This window comes from Scylla paramamosain, chromosome 17 (genome assembly GCF_035594125.1).
Source record: "Scylla paramamosain isolate STU-SP2022 chromosome 17, ASM3559412v1, whole genome shotgun sequence".
Taxonomy (NCBI): Eukaryota; Metazoa; Arthropoda; class Malacostraca; order Decapoda; family Portunidae; genus Scylla; species Scylla paramamosain.
The window spans coordinates 11030877-11054000 of record NC_087167.1 but is presented as its reverse complement, the minus strand read 5'-3'; the positions used below and the strand labels follow the sequence as shown (position 1 = coordinate 11054000).

The following is a 23124-nucleotide window of genomic DNA, read 5'->3' as shown; positions in this document are numbered from 1 at the left end:
ACCATACTGAAAATGCAGATAGCCTAAAAAGAGAAAACAAAAACAAAACAAGCACTCTAGCCTAGTGTTGCTTTTGCCTGGTGGGCGCACGACCCGCCATGAGCGTTTGTGGCGGGTTTGCGTGCTACCCACGCCCTCTCCTATTTGCTGACACTCAGGCATGTTTATCCTCAACCATTTGACAGTCATGTATTATAACAAAGAATTGATTGACAAGTTATGTCAGTTTTGTATCAAAATAGGTAGCAGTGACTAACACTGATATTCATGTGTGTTAACGAAACAGTTAGCGGAAGACAACTTACCTCAGTATAGCGGAAGACGCACTGCCTCTCTCTCCCTGGCGCAAACACTGGAACGGTACTGGCGGGAAAATTTGAACTACGGCCCGCCATTTAAACACTCTGTTTGTGTGTTATGAGATTTAACGTGGGGCTTAGCGCACAGACCCGACTGGCGCACAGACCCTCCAGTACTCTATATATATATATATATATATATATATATATATATATATATATATATATATATATATATATATATATATATATATATATATATATATATATATATATATAAAATGCCAGAGAATCCCAAACAAAAAAAAATCAAATAACAGAGGATAAGTGTCTTGAAAACTGAGACTGACCACTTCAAAACACACATGGTTATGTTTCCTTCATAATGGAAAGGTGTCTTGGCGGAATGGTTACCTGGTTAATTTCGTGCATGTAAGCATCATCCTGGGGGAGTGGAAAGTGCTGGGCATAAACAAGGTGCCTTGGTGGCCGCTGCTTGCCCTCCACTCCCAGCTCTCCTCTTCCTCCTGAGCCTGACTCTTCCAGGCTGGTGTTGACTGCAATTTTTTGTAATATCTTCCCAAGGTCATCATCAATGTTATCAGTACCATCCTGAAACATAAGGGAAATTATGCTACTTTTCATACACAGACACATCCACATTAGCATAACCATCATCCACAACTCTATATCCTTTATTAACATGAAAAGTACAAACCAATGTGTGAAAAAAAAAAAAAAGGGGAATAAATTACATGGTAGGTTTCTGGTGTCAATGTTCATCTTCAAAAGGTAAGAGAGTTGTTTAAGATTCCCTACTCTACCCTCTCCTTCTATAGTGTAAGAACACAAATAGCTGTTGTAACAATCTTTAGTGATAATGATGGTGGAAGCTAACAACATCTAAGCTAGTGTAATATGTAATATGGGAAAAAGGCAGAAGGCACATCGTTTATAATACTTTGGAAACTAAAATTGACTAATACACTATGCTGAATAAAAACAAATGGAATGAAATATTACAAAATGTTGCATCCAAAGCTGCTTCAAAGTTCCTAAAAAGAATTCCAGACCCTGAATCTAATGAAGCAACAATGTATTCAATATATTGAACAATAATTATGTGCGATTATATTAATGAGAATCTCTGTTCAAGCTATCTCACTCAACTGAATCATTTAGCCAGAGGATCTTGAAAATGTGAATACACTGCTATTGTCAAAGGTTACCCAGTCAACATCTAATTTTGTTGACTTCTCTCTTTTGCTTATACCGTGATATAATACAATTACTAAGCTTCAAAACATAACCTAATTGAGGTCTCTATAATTTATAGTCACTTTTCTATGCCCACCAGAAAAGGGTGAATGAAAAGTGTAGTTGTTGACAAGTATTCAGAATGAGAAAGAGCTGAGTCTCCAGATGTGCTAATAATTTCCAAACAAACCTTATCCACATATAGATTCCTAGCAAATAAGAGGACCTCAGATTGTGGAAAGATGCAAAACACAGCAGAAATAATGCGGTATATGACTTAACTATTGTCCATGACTGTATCCATTTATAATTAGAAAATTTTATAATTTTGTTGATTTAACATGAACAGTAAAACAGCTTACTTCTTTCTTCTCTCCAAAAGATGAATCAGCTTTGAGATCAGGAGTCCCAGTGGCCAAGTCTCCCCGAGAGATGAGGGTACACATGTAGGTGTCGTGACTGAATACATCTTGACGAATAAGTTCAGAGAATAAAAGTACCAAGTTACCAAACTCTTGAGACCTTACAGACAATGCATTCTCATCTGTGGAAAAGACAAACAATTTTAAACAATTTAATCATTAAAGCAATATGTTCCTAGTCAATTAATATGAATAATAGATAAACAATATTTTTATCATCACTCACCATACACAGGTGCTTGTGTGTCCAAAAACTTCAATAACAATCCTTGAAAGGTGCAGCCTCCTGGTGTCACCATCTGGTTTGATGTCACGGAGTCTTTTTCATCTGGCATGTCATTTTCAGCTTGAGAAAGGTTATTCTGTCTCTTTTCCAGGAGGCGAGCTACAACCAGAGCTCGGTGTTCTCCGCAGCGCTGTACAGACACAGCCCACTCACAGAGGGTTCTCACAATTGCTTCATCACTATTATTGGCAGCATTGTTGCTGCTGCTACTGCTACTGCTATTATTTCCAGGGTATGCTGTGCTACTACAGCTACTATTGCTACTTGGATTCTCATTGGTTGTTTCTTTTGAAGACCCAAATATTTTGTTATACAAAGTATCAAGAGAATTGTTTGAGTCAACACGATCAAAGCAGTGACGATCAAGAGAGTCCAGTGCGCCCAGCACCCGGTTGATGGTAGAGCCTGCTACATTCAGAGCATATTTGTCCAATGACCATCTGTTTTCTGCTGACCGGCTTCGCTGACGAATGTGTTCCTCCATCACACGCAGCTGTGCTCTTATATGCTGGTTGTTGTACCGTGGAGGCATAGGCAGGTCTGAGGGTGGGCATGGCAGAAGGTCCAGAGGGGAGCCAGTGAGCCAGGAAGATGCTTTACCCTCCCCAGCATTGTTCCACACCATGGCAGTTGGACAGTCAAGGGTGATTGCCTGTAAGTAAAGTATTTTTTGCCAATAACCATCAAGAGTCTAAATACATACATAGATATAAAGCATATTACATCACAGGGTTTCTCTTCATTAATCCATGAAAAGATGATGCCTTTGTGTGTGTGTCTTAAGGGTACAGTACATGCATACATATACATCCAGTGATCGACAAGATCCTGCCATTTTCATGCACTCGCCATTGTTGCTCTCCATTCACCTCCATCACACACAATCACTCTTGCTTGCTGCTCACTCATTTGTCTTCTCATTCAGTGTTCTCTTCATGCACTTCATCCTCCAAACACATTATTTGATGTTTAACAAAAGCAAATAGTAAAATAATGATGAATGTTGTAGTATGACCTCTTACTCCATCCTCCCTCCCTCCTTGATACCACAAACATGACTCAATGCTGCACTACCACTGCTGTCATGCTCTACCTTTCTGCCTCCCTTCCTTTATCTTGTTTAATAATCCCACCTTTTTTTCTCTTAAGTCAACACTTTCTTTGTATACTAAGGGGTGTCTCCAGCATGTGTCTTGGAAGGTCTCTTAGAAGACATGGTGAAAATATGACAATGATGCTAACACATACATGGTCACAACATGAATGAGGGCAAGTAAAAGGAACAGCTGGGCAGTAGCGGGAAATGTACACACTATACAGACAATGGACAGTGTTGGTTAGTGAAGTGGGTGATGTGCATGTGTGTGTGTGTGTGTGTGTGTGTGTGTGTGTGTGTGTGTGTGTGTGTGTGTGTGTGTGTGTGTGTGTGTGTGTGTGTGTGTGTGTGTGTGTGTGTGTGTGTGTGTGTGGTGTAGTGAGCTGTACTGTGTGCAAGATTTGAATTGGCAGCAATCTGTGAAAAATTTAATCCACACATACTTTCCTTCTAGTACCAATCTGCAAAGGATTGAATACATAAACATTGAACTTGTGTATGGTAAGGGCTGGCTGCATATATTACAGTTACTATTTTGTTATGATGAGAGGGAATGCAAGTGAATGTGAATTTTAAGGAGTAGAAGCATCATCAGTTATCCCCGTTTATGGGAACTGTTGGCATAATACAGACACTGTAAGCCTTTAGTAAAATATAGAAATAATGCAACTAGCTTTTAGTTAAGACTCTTATTCACCACAGGCTCAAGGATCACTGAGTGACAAGAAAATGTGCACAAAATGTACATTTCTGACTTTGCTTTTAGTTTTGCTGAATCTAAGCACTGTGTATGGTAGTAATAATGATACATGTCATTTACAGAAACATTCCCAGTTACATTTTTCTAATAAAAAGTGTTTATTACCTGGATAAAACATGAGGTAGCTTGAACAACTGGGCGGTGTTGGTGACAAGACAGCAATTCCTGGAAGGTGGACATCAGTGGGTTCACAGTGGAGCCTGCTGGCTGGTTACTTCCCGATGCTGGGGCACTCACACTTATCCTAAAATAAATACAAAATTGGTCATTATAATCATCAACATGATAGAAATTTGCTTAGAAATATCAGACTGTCTTGTAAATGAGAAAGAGTTGATGCCTCATGATAAACTCCCTCCTCCTTAAAAATATTTCAGAAAATCAACCCATATCTAAAAATGTCCAAGGAGAAAGTCTGGGTTATTGGCAAGTGATGGTTTAGGTGCTACACTGCCCTGTGAAATGAAATGCTGACAACAAACTGCTTCACACTTATTTGTGTTACATAAGGAATAAAATGCACTATAAATAACACTCTTATCACCATTATTATTATTACTACTTCACATAAAATAACCAGTCAAGAGGAAACCATACAAATATGCAAAGTTGCAAACAAACCATTATTGGCCAAGTGTGTATCAAACCTTAGAGGTCGTTTCACACTGGTTGCAATGGTATGTGAGCCACACTATGCAGCAGATGCACCTAAGCAGTACTTGCTATGAGAGTGTTCATAATGGAAGCTGTCTGCTAACAATTTTCAAATCAAGAGCTGATTTTGCACACAGTCACTTGGTTACAGTGATAAGTGACAGTTCTTTCTAGTCCCCTAAGATGGATGAGGAAAATGATAATGATAAGTTAATATTGACAGTAGCCATGAACAGCAAGAGAAAAAAGAAGTGTACTAGAAACAAATATGAAAAGGCCAGAGTTTGGTGAATATCATCCCATTCAATTGCTGGAAATGGTAAAAGAATTAGTAAAGAATACAGATGAGTAGATTAGATTTTGTTTCACTTAAGATGGCAGTTAATAAATAGAAACAAAAAATAAAGAGATAGCCAGTATATTTACCCATTACTACTTGGATTAACAGGTGACTGAGGTCTTGGAGAAGAGTAGCCTGAATCATGGCAAAGCTGGGTCAACTTGACGGCAGAGTAGTGAGCTAATTTACGAGAGAGGTACTCAGACTGAGTGATTTCATCTCAGCACAACATCATGCTCACTCCCTCGCCAACGCACAAATGCATCAACAACCCACTCCAGCAGTTCCTGACGGTCAAGCAGCCCCTCCTGCATAAGAAAAAAGTAAACCATTGTAGTATGATTATGCATCTCATAAGAATATCAGAAAATTTTGTATTTATTCTTCTAGCTGTCTATCTTTTTCATGTCTTGCTTCATCTGGGAGTGTTCCTCAGGTGCCTCCACTTTTCCCTATCAAGATATTTACTTCTTTTTTGTACCAGTTGTATCAGAAGACATGCTTAGAGTCACGGATGTAAAGAGAAATTCAACCCGTACACTACAGAGGCCTCAGTCCTGAGATTTTTTTCAATGTAGTGAAATACAAACATGATATAAAAACAAAAATATAAATTGAATCATAATACCATAATAGAGAAAAACTGAAATAAGAAGTATTATAGTAAAGTGAAGGAGTCATATAACAATTAAAGCAAAGAAAAGGTACTAAAATTTTAACACACTGACTAGGCAAAGTGAGAAGGGGCCCTGCACGAGAAAAGGAGGGCTGAAGAATGCAGCAATATGCATTATGAATTTTTACACAGCACATTTTCATTTTGTGTGGGCTTCCTTTCCTTTCATTTTGTGTGGGCTTCCTTTCCTATGTGTTCTAATGATTGCTGGCGATTTATTCCCTACATCACAAAATCTGATGGCTGATGACAAGGCCCTCAGTTGACCTTTCTCTGAGATAGTAGAAAGGTTACCTCCAATCAATGCAATCTGTAACTCTTTATCTTGGAGTTACTAATCAGAATGTATATTTTTCTGGCATAGAGTCAAGTGATCACATGGAACATTTGCAAAGATTGGCTATAACAACATAAACATACCGAAAAAGCCTTCAACAATATAATTTTTTTGGGGTATTATATGTTCCCTATTTGAACCTTGGAGAGGATCAGTCAGCATACCTGGTACATGAAATGAGTGAGCTGAAGGCAGTAATTCCAGTTACGTAACACATGAGTCAGCTGGGCGGCTGTAGTGTTCTGTCCTGTTCCACTTGCTGGTGTACTTCCACTAGAGGATCCTGACAAACCTAGAAAGTATAAATTTGATGGAAATGTGCATATTAGGTATTAAAATATATGCCTTGGACAATGTTCATATAACTTCTGGTATAATGGGAACACAAATATGTAACAATTTCAATTCTCAAGTCACACTATAATTATAATGAGACAAAGTGTATGAGTGAAACTGACAGTTCTAATGGAGAAGGAGGCTACTAAAGGAGAACATGTTGCAGCAAGATGGGAATATTTGGATGTGGTAAGACCCTTTTGCCATGGCTACTCCTGTTTTGAGGGATTACAGGAAGGAGGGAGGCATTACAGAGACAGATAGATAGACAGCCATCCTGAGCAAAAAAGATTATCTGATTTACATGTCCCTTACCCTATCTGAGCTGCTTGCACTTTACTAAACCTACTGTCTGTGATTTTCTGTGGACATTCAATCAAAAATTTTCAATGAACATTTTCAGCTAGAGTTGGTGCCAAAAGATAACAAAATTCTCAGTCAGTGTCAATGTTGGCACACTTTTCAACTAGTTTGATTTGGTTGCATGGGAGAACAGAGCATTGATAATGTTTGAGCTGGCAAGTCAAGACAGACAGCAGCCTTGGACACACTTACATGAACAGTTTTATTACAGGTTTGACAAGTGAATGATAAGATGTTTTTCATGCATAAATTCCTGATTTGACTACTGTGAGTTACTGTTACATATCTTTCTTTATTGCTTTCCATTGGCTAACAAACAGCCCATTACAAGTGATGAAATCTCTCTCCAACTCCAGTAATAATAATTTAATTGTTTTTAAATGTTTTATTCCTTGGCACAAGGCAGCACCAGACTCTATTTTGCCACCAATACCATGCAGTTTGGTTGTCGTTGTTCAGTGATATGGAAAGATATTTAACAGTAACCTGCAAAAGTCAACTCAGGAATACACACACGAAAAACATCTTATCACTCAACTGTCAAATCTACACACACACACACATACACACACACACACACACACACACACACACACACACACACACACACACACACACACACAAACACACACACGGTGCATAGCAAAGCACAGATAACAAAGACTCAATTACAATTTCAAGATAAATAATGTCCTAGCAAAAGTACCTCTGCCACCTATCATAAATATAAACATAGGACAATACCAATGGTGTGAGCAGACCCACCGGGATTGTGCGGTGAAGACTGAGGAGGCTGGGCTGGTGTGGAGGATGGGGTGCTGGTCACTGAGGCTGGTGATGTCATTGTGCCCCCTGGAGTGCTGCTCCCTGCAGGTGTTCCTACAGGTGGCGTGGCAGCAGATGGGTTGCCAAGGTAGATCTCCGCTATTTTGTTTAGCTGTTCCCGCAGGAGTCTAGTGAGAGTCTGCGTCCACTCTGTTGAAAAAAGTAAATAAATAAATCAAACAAATAAATAGAAAGAAAATATACCAGACTGAAATCCCATATAAAAACCCACTATGCCTCTATTCACAACAGGAATAGAAATACAGATGAAAGGGTTCTCAGTTTTCAGTTCATTTAAGTTTAGTTTTATGACATGGAGGGAACCATCATCTTGTGTTTTGGCATCATGCATGTCAAACAGTTCCTGTGTTACAGTGCCTGCTGTAAGTGTACGAACACAGTTTGCCTACCCTGTGCAATGTCTGGCTGCTGTCGTTTCTTGATTTTTTATTCTGCTACTTTTGACTCTTGATAAGCAGATGTCATTTTGATAAACCACGTTGCCCTCAGCATGGGGACTGAGTACTCACACAGCGTCAGGAACATGTCTTCCCGTTTGCTGAAGATTGGAACCTGAAAGATGAGGAGTAAATTACAAAATTAAAATACTATGAAAATATCAAAGAAAATGGCAGTTCACAGCATGAATTATCATAATAACTAAATGCATCACACTTCTTATCTTGCAAAGTACAGAAAGAAATACACCCAGTGAACATAATGATCATCAATATATTTAGATGAGTGTATAAATAAAAGACCATAACTACTAACGATATTATGTTGAAATTCAAATTTGGCAATGCTGAATTCCAAATAAAACTTACCTTTTTAGCCAGTGAAGTCAAAGGCTTGGATCCCGCAAGGTCCTTAAACCAAGCTTCAATTGCTGCCTTGGATCTTGGTGTCACAAGCCAAAAATTACCTTTAATATTAATTTGCTGCTTCTTCCTGGCTGTGTCTGGCAGCTGGTTGCACTCTGCCTTCTTCTTGAGGATGGCATTAAAGTAATTTGCAACCTAAAAAAAATGTGTATTATTAGTTGAGAGAAAGTACTAATGAACTAGATACATTTTGAAAAATGTGTATGAAAGTAAATTGTACAACTGCAAAAAGTTACTGTTAAAACATATTTATGTGTTATTGTTGTACTGTTGCTGAGTTACAAGATGCCCAATGCTGTCTTTTTTCCTTTAAATGGGGTATGGCCTTCATTGTCATGTGTAACTTATCTTCATATCTGTGTACCATCACTTCATTACTTTCTTGGTGATGGAAAGATGGGGCAGTTTAAATGGAGTCTATCACGAGATGTCACTTCTGCATCCAACTCTCAAGCATGCATTCAATCACAGTGAATTACCTTTCCTGCTGTGAGAAACTGTAGTATACTACTTGGTCCAACTCGAGGCTGTGACAAAGCTGCCTGGGGTTAGAATCACATCAATGTAGCTCACTACTGCTGTGTATAAATATTACTGTGCACACACAGCAAAATACAAGTGGAGTCACTCTGCCAATCTGTGCATTTCTAGTTTATCAGATAAACTCAAAATGCATAGTACATAGTATACAAATAAATATGTGCATACCTCCTTGCTCTTATAAACAACTTACACTTCTACATGGAATGACATCATGAAAATTTACTGACAAGTCATCAGTAAGCATAAATTTTTAAGTATTAAACAACAGAAGTGGGTACTGCTTCCAAAAACAATATGTCATAATACATTAGCATTAAAAAGTCCCTCTGAGGTGGGAATGATTATTAGGTGGTTATATACTGACTGCTGCACTTCACAGTTGATATTTTAAGCAAGAATTAGGTTAATCAAAGTAAAATGGTACATTTTCAAAAAAGTAAGAATTATGCAAAGGAAGAAAAGTAGAAACAATATATCATTCAATAATCCATATTGTGCATCAATGGGGAAGTGTAATTGTTTTACTGCTGAAATATATTATGCTATGATTTTCATAATAGAGAAAAAGAAATGCACAACTGCTGAATGCACATTTGAGATCTTTAATAAAAAAGGATTGGTGTGAGGGTGACACCTGGTGATACAAATTCTTCTTGAGACATTCCACTGCAGAGGTTTTGCCATGCAATAGGATCAGATCCTAATAAACATAAATGCAATCATGTCTACAGAAGACAGTTTCCTCATTTCTGCTGATTTTCACTCCACTCGTACATTTAAAAGCATCCAGATTAGTTTTATCACAGGTCCTGTATTTTGTAATAAATCACCTCATATGATGGTAATGCTTTGAACAATCTTGTAAAATCAATCTTGGTAGTTCTTTCAATATGATAGCAATGGAACTGATTCTTTACATATAAACACCACAAAATTTGTCACTACTCAACCTCATGAATTTGTTGCAATCTATCAATAGCCACTTATCACACACAAGTAACTTATTGTCTAGTAAAACACCACAGACATTCACATACCTTGGCTGGAGTGATGGAAGTGTTCTGAGCACTGCTGTACTCATCCTGAATCTGAGGCCGGTGAGTGAATCCCTGCTTCACACTCACATCATCTAGCTCATCCTGAAATCATGGCAATATTCAGTGATCAAATGCTAAGGCAGTATGTATACATTTTTCTTCAGTATATAATGCAGTAAGAGTTCATTTCCAGAAAACCATTAGACTATGTGAAAACAGAAAAATACAAATATGATTGGAGTGGTTGGCATACATAATGTATGTACCTTTCCTATTCCCTTGCTGTGTTAACTGACCCTGAGAGCAGCTCTGAGTGAGTGAGAGTCCTCTGCCATCATTATGTATTATGTAAGGATGAAAAGGAAGGAAAAAGATTCAGAAAAAAAAACTAAGAGAAAACAAGAAAATAATAATGTAATAAACAGGAGATATAATAACAATTCTATGAGAGGAAATGATATATTGCCTCCTTGATTAGAGCAATGGATCTTACATGAATCAGTCTACAGATGGTAATGGTTTGTGATGGGCATGTTTTTAATCTGCAGATCACATTAACAAGAATAACTGAGGTATCAATTATGGTCATAATTTATATGCCACTTTAGTCAAAACTGAGATAGCAATGTCTTCCCCACCTATGGGTCTCCTGAATTCATGTTGTGAGTATTTATTCCCTCAGCTGACTCTTTTCACGGTGATTGCCATACAACGCAGTAAAAGCTGGTCTTTCTGGCCCACATGTAATGTGCTGTATTTTCAGTATTCAGAAGTGGAAATAAGTGCCTCTGTTCCTATAATGCCACACCTCAGCCATTAACAATACAGTTAGGGGAGACAGGATACACCAACAAGGGAGCTTCAACTCCAAGTGGTCAGCCCTGTGAGCCAATCAGCACAAGGTTATGACATCTGAGCCAGTGAGCACCCACATCCCATGCTGTGCTGTCAGCAAGGCAATGATCGGTAGCTAGCTAGAAAAAATGTTTATTGATAATACAGATTGACCATCAACACTGGTATCATTTAATCCAGAACCTTATTGAATCTGGCAAGTTTTCAGCTGACTATAATTTCCATCTTTTACACATGGTGTGGCCATGTCATTACTTCACTGAATGTGGCTGCAGATGACACTACAATCATAGCACAGCCACTGTTCTGCATGCACTATATTGAGGAGAGGATATCAAAGTACATAACAGGAATTTTGTACATATATCTTATGCATTAACATCTGGAAAGTTATACTGGCAAAATACTATTGCTTTGTTGTCTGTGGAAAATGTTAGGATACAAATGTAGCAACAAAACAGGACTAATGTGGTAAGAAAAGCAACAAAATGTACTCTACATGTGTGGAAGAGTTAAAGTCATCATAATTATTATCATGATCAAATAAAGAATGAATAATTAACAAAAATTTTCCAACACAAACACCCCATCCTAGCCCTGCAAGTGTCTGCACCACCCGCACACTCCTCCAGGCCCCATGAATGTCTGTGCCACCCACACACACTCCTCCAGGTCCCACTAACATCCAAACCACCAATGAAAGTTGAAGCTTGCCCAGTCTCTCAAACACACAGACACCAGCCCCATAAACATACATACAACACAACACATCATCAGCATATATAAAACATACTGTTGGCATACCATCAGTAGACTCTATTCAACATTCTTCATAAGTTTCAGTGCTTTTGTATACCTCACTGTCCACCAAAGTCACGTTACAATAGGGGTTGTTGCTAAGCTACTATGAGGTTGGGGGTGTTATACCTGCTGGCCTCTCCCTCTTGGCACACCTGCAATGGGCTGAGTGTGGGAATGCGATAGACTCAGGTTCTACCTGGTTACATCCAAGTGACTTTGTGTGGATGCCTGAGTGACTCTGCTGGCAAGTGAGTGGATGGAGGGTGCTGCACTTATGACTCTGTGCTCTGCCTGGTGTAAGTTTTGGTGTCTTGTTCTAGTGAGGAAATATAAGCTTGTGCTGTGATTGCAGTTTTCATGTCCTTGCCTCGCACTCCACTATACCAATTCCTGTTTGTTACTTCCACCTGCATCGTAGTGCCTGGTGACGGAGTGAGTGCTGTCCTGACTAACCCTACGTGTGAGTTGCTGCCTGCCCGGATAAAAATGTTACTATTGGCTGGTCAGCTGTGGACAGCAGTGTAAATGGTGGGTGCCGCAAAAGTTGGTTTAAAGTTGTTACGTTTGTTGTGTTTTATGCTATAATTGGGTGTTTTATTTTATTACATTATTTCTATGTTTCTCAGAGCTATTATTTTTTTATTTTTCATGTTATTTATTTTCAAGTGAACGAATCGCACTATGGAAATAATAAGAATGCCCAAAACACTAAAACAGCAAAATGTCTTATCTTTTATCATGTCCTTCATTAATCTGATATCTATTCCAAGAAAATCATTAGTTAAGAACTCTCTCCATCTTGTGATGAGTGAACATGTAGGTGTGAACATCGCAGCATAGTTTTTGTGTAACGTGATACTTAGATGGCAGAAAGAAAAGAAAAGAAAAGAAAGGAAAAGAAAAAAAAAAAATCGGCACTCGTGGAAAATTGGAGTCCCGGGCTGAAAAAAGTGTCCTCGCGCTCAAGAACGTATAAGAGTTGTTTAGGGCATCAAATTTTCGCATAAAACAATGATATGAAGTCTGTGTCACCTTCGTAATACCCTGAACAAACATACAGGTCAAGACGGCTGTCACTAAGCCAAGGATCGGACCTGGAGGTGGCGATGAGGAACACAATAATACTTAATACATGGACTTTACTGCCACCATTCTACGTTTATATTTTAAAGCATGACTTGCCGTACCTCTTTTTGTTTGGCATCTTGTGGATAGACGTCTGGAGGTCCTAGTTTTTGACGTTTGAGGGGACGCTTCTCGGCTGAAGCCACGGCCATCATCTTGGCGGATCTTGATCTTGATGCTACAGGTCCTAATCTTGATATTTAGTGCTCGGGATTACTTCTGAGCCAGGCCTTTGTATCAGCAACTCCTGTAGGAAAAAAAAAAAAAAAAAACGGCGAACAGAAAACAGACACCATCTTCAACACCACTAATTCCTACATCTTGTACACCACATTAATTTCCTCTTGGAGCTCCTTCGCAGCCTCAACCATTCTTTTATTCGTCTTTCCACAGTGCCAGCAGGAACGCCATCTATTCCCTTCCTGTCTTCTCCACTCTGACATTCCCTAATTCCCTCAGCACCACTTGCATCATCTCGTTCCTGTCTCTGGCATACTTTACAGACCGAGGAGTTGTGTTGTGGTGGGACGCTCGTCTTCCTGACGAGACTCCAGGCTGGCACTGCTGGGAATCCTACTATAATATACTTCTGACTCTCACAAGAACTATTTTTAAAGGTCACAAATTATTTGTCGGGTTCTCAAGTGTGTTTCTCTGTTAATAATATAGAAAGCTTGTTAATTTCCCACTACAATAAAAAAAAAATAAATAAATAAAACCCGTGTAACTTAGGGCCATATTCTGAAACATTCATGCGCCGCACCCCACTGCATTCAAAATGCTCTAGTTGAAGTTACATGGGGTTTTCAGGGTGTTTTTACGGTTACATTGACATATTAACACGATTTTCACATTATTGGCAGGAGAAACAATCTTGGAAACCTGTCTAATAATCTCTGTAGCCTTTGAAAATAGTCGTGGTGAGAGCAAATCGTAAAAAAAAAAAAAAAAAAAGAAGTCCTGGTGTAGCGTAGAAGCATTTCAGAATATGGGTTATATGATAACAAGCTGAATGAGAAATAAACGTGATAGAAGATATACCGCATTTTTCTTACGTCTACCCTTATGAGGTCCCATGTTAGGTGACGTTTTCTTAGGACGAAGCTGGCGACTAGAAGGGATTCTGTGATTTGATACGTAATACACACTATGAAGTAAAGTGACATGTTTACTAGTGTTTTACAAGCATAAACACAGTCACATCCGTTCAATCTGACGGCAACACTTATTCTGGTATATAACGGACACTATGACAATCAGAAGAGCTCGCATATGAGGAAACAAGGAAGAATTAAGGGGAAGATAAAATAATTAAGAAGTCTGCCGGCCAGAGGTAAAACCAAAGCTGAGAACCAAACCAAAGAAGGAGGCTGTCATGTTGGTGAACACAAGCTCACTTGATTCAGATTGGTTCAGAGGGCTTCACAGACAGCTTTCTAGACTCAGATCACTTTGTGATCAATTTTCTATGTAGCGATTTTTAATGTCTTAGGTCAAGTGTTTGTAATCCTTTTACTTTCCTTTTCTGTTTCTTTTCCAGGTGTCTCTGCTGAAGCTAAGACCATGGCTCGCTCCTTGGTAAGACAAAGATAACAGCAACTGGCATAATTATTCCGAGAAGCTTCGAGTGTTGAACAGTGGAAAAGGTTTTCAATAATTGTTTTTACATCTAAAACTATGATTACATCACGCAAGTTAATCCTTACTGAGCGTAATAATATTAAGCCACACTATTCTAAATAAGTGAAACACAGAAACTTAATTAATATACTGTCTTTTTTTTCATTAATGAGTATCAGTGATGAATACTATGAACATTTATATGAATCCAAAGAAGGACGTTTTTTTTTTTTTTTTTGTATTTCTTTCAAGTAACTGTGCTTCCTATTTACTCTTCATCAGCCGTTCAAGGTACACACTAGATGGGCTGAAATCACCACACACACTAGCTTACACGTCAGGGCAGAAAACAAACGGCGAACACTTAACGTCGCAAGGAGCATCTCAAAATTCATAAGTTTCCCAGACAAGAGGTCCTGAATATGTGTTTAGGTCAGCGCTTTATCATGTTACACTGCTATCAAGTACATACACGTGGGAGAGGGGGGAAAAATGTCCATAGGAAAAAAATCTATAGAGGGAAATATGCGCAGGGAGGAATCTATCAGGACGTGCGGGAGTGGAGTGGGCGGAAGAAAATGTCAGGAAGGGAAAATGTGCAAGAGGGAATATGACCGCATTCCTGCCAGGCCAGAGTGGGAGGCCAGGAACACTTTGGCATCGCAGTGGGAATCATCAGTCGGAAATGGAATACTGGGGTTCATTCATATATTTCGGAAATGTTATCGCTTTTATCTCTGAGACTGAACTGGCGATCAAATTTCCTTACCTTAAAAATAACTATTGTTGTGGCGGTTCTTCTACTTAATGACTTTTACAGTTGTTGTGTATATCAGCTAGCAAATATTCCTGACAATGCTAATTTTTTTTTCGTCCATTTATTAACTTTTGTCTGTCTATCCAGCTGTCTGATGATTTTAGAGGTTTCTGTCTGCCTTGCTAACTGTCCAACTTGGTGGTATTTGTCCGTCTCTATCTGGCTATCTGTCACAATGGAATCTGTCTGTTTGGCTGTCTGTCCTTCCCAGTGGCGTTTGTCTATCTGTCTGTCTGTCTGCCAATCTCAGTGGCATTTTTCTGTCTCTATATGGCTGCTGTTTGTCTATTTATGTATCTCTCTCTCTCTCTCTCTCTCTCTCTCTCTCTCTCTCTCTCTCTCTCTCTCTCTCTCTCTCTACCATCCTATCTTTTATATAGCCATTCCTCTATTTATCTATCCATCTATCAATTTATTAATGAATTTATCTATCTATCTATCTATCGATCGATCTACCTACCCACTAGCTACGTACTATCTGTCTATTTCTTCAATATCTGTTGCCTGCAAATAGGTATGCATATATGTAAGTATGTATGTATGTATATAGGCAAATATATATGCGTGGTTACTTGGGAGCAGCGAAGTCTACAGTACCCTCCTGCTGGCGAATGATGATGAAACACTTCACGATCGCGTCATACCGTCAGGAGAGATTTTGGGGCTTCATTTGCTTCTCTGTAGTGCACCGAGTACCTGTAATGTGAGGGACTTTCCAGCGGCGGTGAAACTTTTAATACTCGAGAACTGTGTGTATGATATAGTTGCGGGCGAGGTGAGTTACGGACAGAATGAGCGACGCCCCAGCTCTAGACCTCTGGAAAGTGTGACAGTAAACTCCACACATGCACTCACTTTGTGGGATTCAAAATTAAGTTAACAAGAGAAACTAAGTGGCACAGAGCACGGAGCGAGCGAGAGAGAGAGAGAGAGAGAGAGAGAGAGAGAGAGAGAGAGAGAGAGAGAGAGAGAGAGAGAGAGAGAGAGAGAGAGCTCATAACCAACTAAGCGGAGGAGGAACAGGGAAACATTTAAGGAAAGAGGTAAGGGGGCCAGGGTTGTGGGCTGCCTGCCATGTCACCTCTAGGAACCCAGCCAGATAAGCTCGTCTAATGGGGTCCCCGTGTGGCGGGTCGCGGGCTCCACCTCCCTCAAGGGCTAACTCCTGAGATTGCGAGACCATAGAGTAGAGACGCCGGACTTATCTCTGGAATGAGGTTTAAAGTCTTTTTCAGAGAGAGAGAGAGAGAGAGAGAGAGAGAGAGAGAGAGAGAGAGAGAGAGACGTAGTACAAGTATCAAGCTTCAGTATGAGGCCACAATGATCTTCCTAAGACCAACAGTAAGTTTGCTCCGAGTAATGCCGTAAATAAAGATGGTCAGCATTCCAGAATTTTCACCTATTTTAATGTGATCTGAGTGACACTGGAGGTGTACCGCTGGATGCCGGTAGTTGTCTGGCAAGACGCTGCCTGATGGGTACTGTGCGCTGGGCTTCCTGCCACGCTCATTCATCGCTCATCGGTGTGTTTTACGAGTACTACTACAACCATCACCACCATCACAGCAGCAGCAACAACAACAACAGTAATAACAGTAACAGCAATAGTAAGAACAAGAGCAAGAACAAAAACAAGAACAAACACAAGAACAACGACGACAACAGTTACTACTACTACTACTACTACTACTACTACTACTACTACTACTACTACTACTACTACTACGTATTTTTCACAATTGCAAATATCACTATCTCTCCTAGACATCTCTTCACTAACCACCAGCACACTACCAGCTCACCACCACCACCACTACCACAGTCACCCCCTCCCGCCGCTAATCCAGGAGGCACCAGACACCATTAGCGCCGCGGGCCTGCCGACCATTTTTTACTTCATTAAATTCAGAAAATAAGTTAATGGAGAATGACCCTCCACTTAACGTTTGAGGAATCTTGTCCACATAAATCTTGTCTTTCCGGCTTAAGTCTCTCTCTCTCTCTCTCTCTCTCTCTCTCTCTCTCTCTCTCTCTCTCTCTCTCTCTCTCTCTCTCTCTCTCTCTCTCTCGTGTGTGTGTGCACTAGGAAATAAAATGTATTATCTCCTATCACACCTCAGGCCTAGAAAATGAACTACATTGTTTTATTATTATTATTATTATTATTATTATTATTATTATTATTATTATTATTATTATTATTATTATTATTATCATCATCATCATCATTGTTAATAATGTATTCGTATCAGTGCACGTGAGCTGCGTCATCTGATTCATAATGTCATGTACATACGAATCGTGCTGGATTTACGAGTACATACTAAGGTACAGTCGTGGTCAGAGGTCACCTGAACAGCCGCACTCACTTCCACTGCTTTTCGTGTTTTTTCCCCATCTTAAGTTCTGTGATCTGCTGACAGTCTCATAAGGAACCTGACAATTGATGAATTCTTACCAGCTCAGATAACTCACGACTGAAGAAAAACGCTAACACATGGAAGTGGATGCGGCGTGTTGCTCCATTTCTTCTTCTGACGTACAATGATTATTCGTATAACTCTTATGTGCAAAGGGGAACGCCATACAGGTCCATAAAGTTCTTGAACGTGGAGTGAAACACTGAAGCTTTGGACCTAAAGACCTTCAAAATACCGACCTATTGCTTTAATTTCCTGTTCTTCTAAAGCTGTTGAATTTATCCTCTGATCTCATCTCTTCATCAGTGTAGATTCCTACTGGTGATCTTGTGGCCTTCCTTACTGAATCTTGACTTTCACCTTCTAGGAATTTTAGTGAAACTTTCTCTCTTGATTCAAACATCAAAAACATTTAATAGAGTCTACCTAAAAGCTTTATTTTCGAAACTACTCTCCTACGGTTTCCATTTTCCTTGTTCGCCTCAAGTTTCCTTTCTGGTAATTATATTGTTCATGTGGTAGACGGCCAATCTTCTCCTAAGTTTGTGAATAACGGTGCTTCTCAGAATTCTGTCCCTTCACCCACTCCCCTTTTTATTATTCACCAATGATCTAATTTAAACTTATGGTCCTTTCCACTCGCACGATGATGACAACACTGCATTTTTTTTCATATCTTTTCCTTGACATCCAACCCTTCAGGAATTGAATAATTTACCCAGAGCTAAAAAAAAAAAAAAGAAAAAAAAATCTGACCTTTCTAAAGAATTCTGACTGGGACTGAGCAAACTGTGTTATTCATTGCCTCAAAACTTTTCTCAACTTTCCAGATAACTATTTCCTCTTTTTCAATGATCCTCTTTTACGCTGAACATCCTTAGTCTATCCTTTACTAAAAATGTGTATGGGAAACTTCACATCTCGTCTCTCGCTAAAACAATTTTCATGAAGTTAGGCGTTCTGTGCCGCCTCTGCTAGTTTTATCATCCTCCCACCTGTTCACATTATATAGAGAGCATATTTCACATATTTGAAAGACTCATTTCATACTGCTCTCTTGAATAATGTGGAATAAAATGTATTTCGTCTCAGCAACTCCTCTCCTCCAAGTGATTGTCTTAAGCCTTTCTCTTCGCCACAAGGCTGCATCTTTTGACATCCTCTATTGCTACTTTCACGCTAACTGCTCTTCCGATCTTGCTAACTGAATGCCTCCCCAGTTCCGCTGCCACGCTCCACAAAGCTTTCTACTTTCTCCCACACCTATTCTCTCCATCTTCTTAATGCAAGAGTTAACCAGTAATCCCAGTTTTTCATTTCTATTACCGGTAAAGCCTGGAACTCCCTGCTTGCTTCTGTAATTTGTCCTGCCTATGTCTTAAACTTGTTCAAGAGAGAGAGAAGTTTCAAGATAATTATGTGCAGTATTGAATTTGTTTTTCGTGTTTCCTCTATAGGGACTACTACCTTCATTATGCGTTTTCTCTTAATTTTCTTTGTTCTCTCTCTCTCTCTCTCAAAAAAAAAAAAAAAAAAAAAGTGACTGGCTGGAGCTGGGTGTGCGGCGACTCGGTTGGGAACGTGTGGTGTTCGCAAAGGAACAAGGTCACCGCCACAAAATACATTTAAGGGGGGAAGATCGAGCAATACGCCACTAATTATACGCTGGTAGGCAAATAAGTACAATCTTGTAATTAGATAGATATCACAATGTCAGTAAGGTTGCCAGCCCACAACTGAGAGCGCACCTGACCATCGTGAAGGCTGGCTGGCGACTGGCGGGCTGAAAAAGGGGTGGGGATGCAATGGTAAGTAAGTGGCATGGAAGGGCATAATGTACCACGGAGCTCAAAGGTGAATGAGACACGGATAAGCGCGAGGACACGAGTAAGTAATGTTTCCTATCATTACTTACTACTACTACTACTACTACTACTACTAACAATTATCACCATCAACACTAACAAAAATATAATTAATACTGCTCTTTCTCTTCTTCCTTTCCTTTCTCTTCGTGCTACTGTTGTTACTAATACAAGTACTATGTTACTAATACGAGTACTATTATCAGTGATACAATTATTGTTATTACCTCTTTACAACAACGACAACAACAACAACAACAACAGCAACAACAACAACAAGTACTACCGGTACTACTACTACTACTAGTACTGCCACACTTAACACTTCATAACAAAATGAATAATATCAGTGAGTACCATCGCTTTGTTGTAAATCAGACTATAAAATGACATAAATACTCGACTCAGCTTATACATATTAAACTGTCGTGTTGAGAAGGGATTTGCTCTCTCTCTCTCTCTCTCTCTCTCTCTCTCTCTCTCTCTCTCTCTCTCTCTCTCAAGTGAGAAATACTACTACTACTACTACTACTACTACTACTACTACTACTACTACTACTACTACCACCACTATTATTACCACTACTACTACTGCTACTACTACTATTACCGTTTTGTTGTATTTCTGATACTACTGCTACTACTACTATGTACTACTACTACTATTATTACTACTACTACTACTACTACTACTGCTGGTGTTGGTGGTGGTGGTGGTGGTGGTGCTAATACTACCACTTCCACTACTTCTACCTCAGCTTCTTCATGTTCTTTGGTTTGAGGTAATATTTTTTATCTCGCTGTAAGGATCGATGAGGAGCGAGGAAACACAGAGAAAGAACAAAAAAAAAAAAGGTCAGGAATAATAACCTGGACAATCCACACGTGAACTGAGATGGCCTGGAGCTCGCGTCTCTGATCTTTGATGGTGGTGTGTGTGTGTGTGTGTGTGTGTTTGTGTGTGCGATTCACCTACGGTCATCTGCTGGTCACCCAGCCAGCCGTTCCCCTACGGTAAGAACTCAGAGCTCATAGTGACCGATCTTTGAGTAGAACTGAGACCACTTACACACTACACACCGGGACAACGAGGTCACAACCCCTCGGGTTACATACCGTACCTACTTGCTGCTAGGTGAACAGGAGCTACACATTAAGAGGCTCGCCCATTTGCCTCGCCGCGCCCGGGATTCGAACCCGGGCCTCCTTGGTTGTGAGCCGAGTGTGTGTGTGTGTGTGTGTGTGTGTGTGTGTGTGTGTGTGTGTGTGCTATATAAGGCGGGACGTTTTTGTCTGGTATACGTGTATGTATCTTTCTACACACACACACACACACACTCACACACTGAAGTGAAAAGCGTTTCAGGCCTTCATGATTTAGTTAGTGACCAAAGTGGCATAATAGTTCTGATTTGCACCCGGTCTGTAGCCACAAATACATTTTCTACGTGTTTTCTCAGACAGTTAATTACCAGAGTCAACAAAGCAGATGTGGTGTTGCCTCCTTACACTGACCTCGAGCCTAAGTTTCAAAGTTCTCGTTCTCGAATGTGCCTTATCGCAACACTTTAACAGACTACTGGAAGTTATTACGGATTTTCAAAAGTACGTCTTGATTCTACTGATGGCTGAATAAAGATACTATATATATATATATATATATATATATATATATATATATATATATATATATATATATATATATATATATATATATATATATATATATATATATATATATATATATATATATATATATATATATATATATATATATATATATATATATATATATATATATATATATAAAGACATAAGAACTAAACATACAATTTCTATGGGCTTTGAAAATGACAGCCCAAAGTGATACTGCTTGCGGCAGTACTGCAAGCACGGGGAATGTTACCAGCTAAACTTACAAGGAGAGTTTGTTAGTGATGAGTACTTTTAACTACGAGCATCAATCTAGTCCCACAATGCAATGATGGAGAGGGCTGTTCTAAATATAGCCGAGGCGGGTGGTGGTCGGCAGCGTCAGAGCGGAACAATTCCAACCGTTCGCAGCTCCAGCCAGGAAGCAAAACCATGCAATTGGATGGTAATTTCGCTCAGCCTGTTTACGGGGAACTGACCAATTATAACTTCTACACTATTATACGTTTCCAAACATGATGTGAGGCCGAGTGCACGGGATTTATCGATTATTTACTTTACAGAACAGTTGCAGCTGGACGGGGACTGCACTCTGAGATGCAGGGTTGTTGAGTTCTTCATCAACACTGTCGGAGTACGCAAAAATGACGGAGAGAGAGAGAGAGAGAGAGAGAGAGAGAGAGAGAGAGAGAGAGAGAGAGAGAGAGAGAGAGAGAGAGAGAGAGAGAGAATCAGCAAATTGTAACTTTACATATGAAGAACGAATGGAAAAAGCAGCACATCTCTTCAAATGTCTCGCTATAGGATTTTGCCACACACCTCTATACCTTTCACAGCGCCCCTTAACACCTTCAGCCATCATCACTACACCATAACCAAGCACACTTCACCATAAGCACACCATACCACACATACACCAGCATCCATCATCCTCTCCTACACTGTCACACCTTCCTTAATTTTCAACACACCGCCGATGAACGACTTACTGAGAAGCTCCCTCGACATCCCAGTCTTTTTTTTTCCAAGGCCCGTCACTCACCGGCACCGCTAAGCCAAGGCAAGCCGCCCCTTCCATCCCTTGCTGCCTCGCTACCAGATTGCCCTCCCTAAGCCCTCCTCTATAGAAAAGTTCAAGCGACGCGCTACTGCTACGCCACCCGCTCTATATATTCGGATACCTACACCTTGCCACACTTCACAGCACACCATTGGGAGCTCGCATTTAAGCAGCACACTCTGCATGGTACCTTTGGCCTTCTTTTCTTCTGTCTCCACTTGGTTCTGCCTACACTGAGAGGCGTATCATCGCTCCTGCATCTGTACTTCATTAATTAAGTTAGCAAGCGCCCGGCCAGAGAGAGAGAGAGAGAGAGAGAGAGAGAGAGAGAGAGAGAGAGAGAGAGAGGATAAAGTAAATATGGAAAACGAAAAATAGAAGAGGGGAGAAGAAGGAAAAAGAAAGAAAAACAGCCGAAATAAGAAAGTAAGATATAAAAACACCATAAGAGACAAGAAGAGAATATAAAAGACGTACCCTTCGCAGCACGTCAGGGGGAAGTCAGCAGCGGGCGTGTGATGCGGGGCGGGGGTAGAGCGGGGCAGCGTGACACAGTGTTAGCGAGTGTCTTCAGCTTCTGTGAATAAATAACGAATCCACGTATGCACTCATATGTATAGATAAATATGAAAGTTATTCTCAATGTGTTATTCCTTACAAATGATGGACTGGTAAGTAATCTGTCAAAACTGAGGTGAAACTGTACGTAATCAAACATACATATGCACCAGCAAAAATGAGAAGAGGAAGATTGCGAATCTTACGAACATAACCAGCATTTCATTATTGTGGA

At 39.8% G+C, this 23124-nt stretch overlaps 2 protein-coding genes across 11 annotated transcripts in view; both read right to left on the bottom strand.

Annotated features, from left to right (window-relative positions):
* Nucleotides 1-7799, bottom strand: part of LOC135108473 (mediator of RNA polymerase II transcription subunit 12-like protein) — an 82257-nt gene extending 74458 nt beyond the window's left edge. For 6 of the 9 annotated variants that reach the window (XR_010272290.1, XR_010272293.1, XR_010272292.1 and 3 more), the window contains exons 1-7: nt 7592-7799; nt 6292-6419; nt 5201-5422; nt 4226-4364; nt 2205-2916; nt 1919-2100; nt 714-911 (exon numbers count right to left, since the gene is read on the bottom strand). Coding sequence is in view for 3 of the 9 variants with exons in the window: in XM_064019522.1 (XP_063875592.1) it covers nt 714-911; nt 1919-2100; nt 2205-2916; nt 4226-4300 (1167 nt within the window). In the remaining 6 variants the exon portion in view is untranslated. Of the gene's footprint in view, nt 1-305; nt 405-713; nt 912-1918; nt 2101-2204; nt 2917-4225; nt 4365-5200; nt 5423-6291; nt 6420-7591 lie in introns of those variants that run through there. The other 3 variants (XM_064019523.1, XM_064019520.1, XM_064019519.1) reach the window with 3 other exon arrangements.
* A 262-nt stretch (nt 7800-8061) lies between these two features.
* On the bottom strand, nt 8062-15636 carry LOC135108476 (mediator of RNA polymerase II transcription subunit 12-like). Of its 2 annotated transcripts, XM_064019529.1 has the most exons (5): nt 12959-15636; nt 10116-10217; nt 9015-9077; nt 8479-8670; nt 8062-8224 (listed from the first exon to the last, which is right to left on the bottom strand). In XM_064019529.1, exons 1-5 carry the CDS (start codon nt 13049-13051, stop codon nt 8099-8101), a joined length of 576 nt encoding a protein of 191 aa, XP_063875599.1. In that variant the 5' UTR covers nt 13052-15636; the 3' UTR covers nt 8062-8098. The 2 variants fall into 2 exon arrangements, with proteins under 2 accessions (XP_063875599.1, XP_063875602.1); XM_064019532.1 differs by lacking the exon at nt 9015-9077 and having other exon boundaries at nt 12959-15631.
* Nucleotides 15637-23124: the final 7488 nt, after the last annotated feature.

Excerpts from the sequence above, each read along its gene's own strand:
- LOC135108476 (XM_064019529.1), bottom strand. The coding sequence starts at position 13,051 with ATGATGGCCGTGGCTTCAGCCGAGAAGCGTCCCCTCAAACGTCAAAAA. Across the intron at positions 9,078-10,115 it reads CTTCCATCACTCCAGCCAAG|GCAGCTTTGTCACAGCCTCG; the intron begins GTATGTGAATGT and ends TTCTAACCCCAG. Across the intron at positions 8,225-8,478 it reads TGACTTCACTGGCTAAAAAG|GTTCCAATCTTCAGCAAACG; the intron begins GTAAGTTTTATT and ends CTCATCTTTCAG.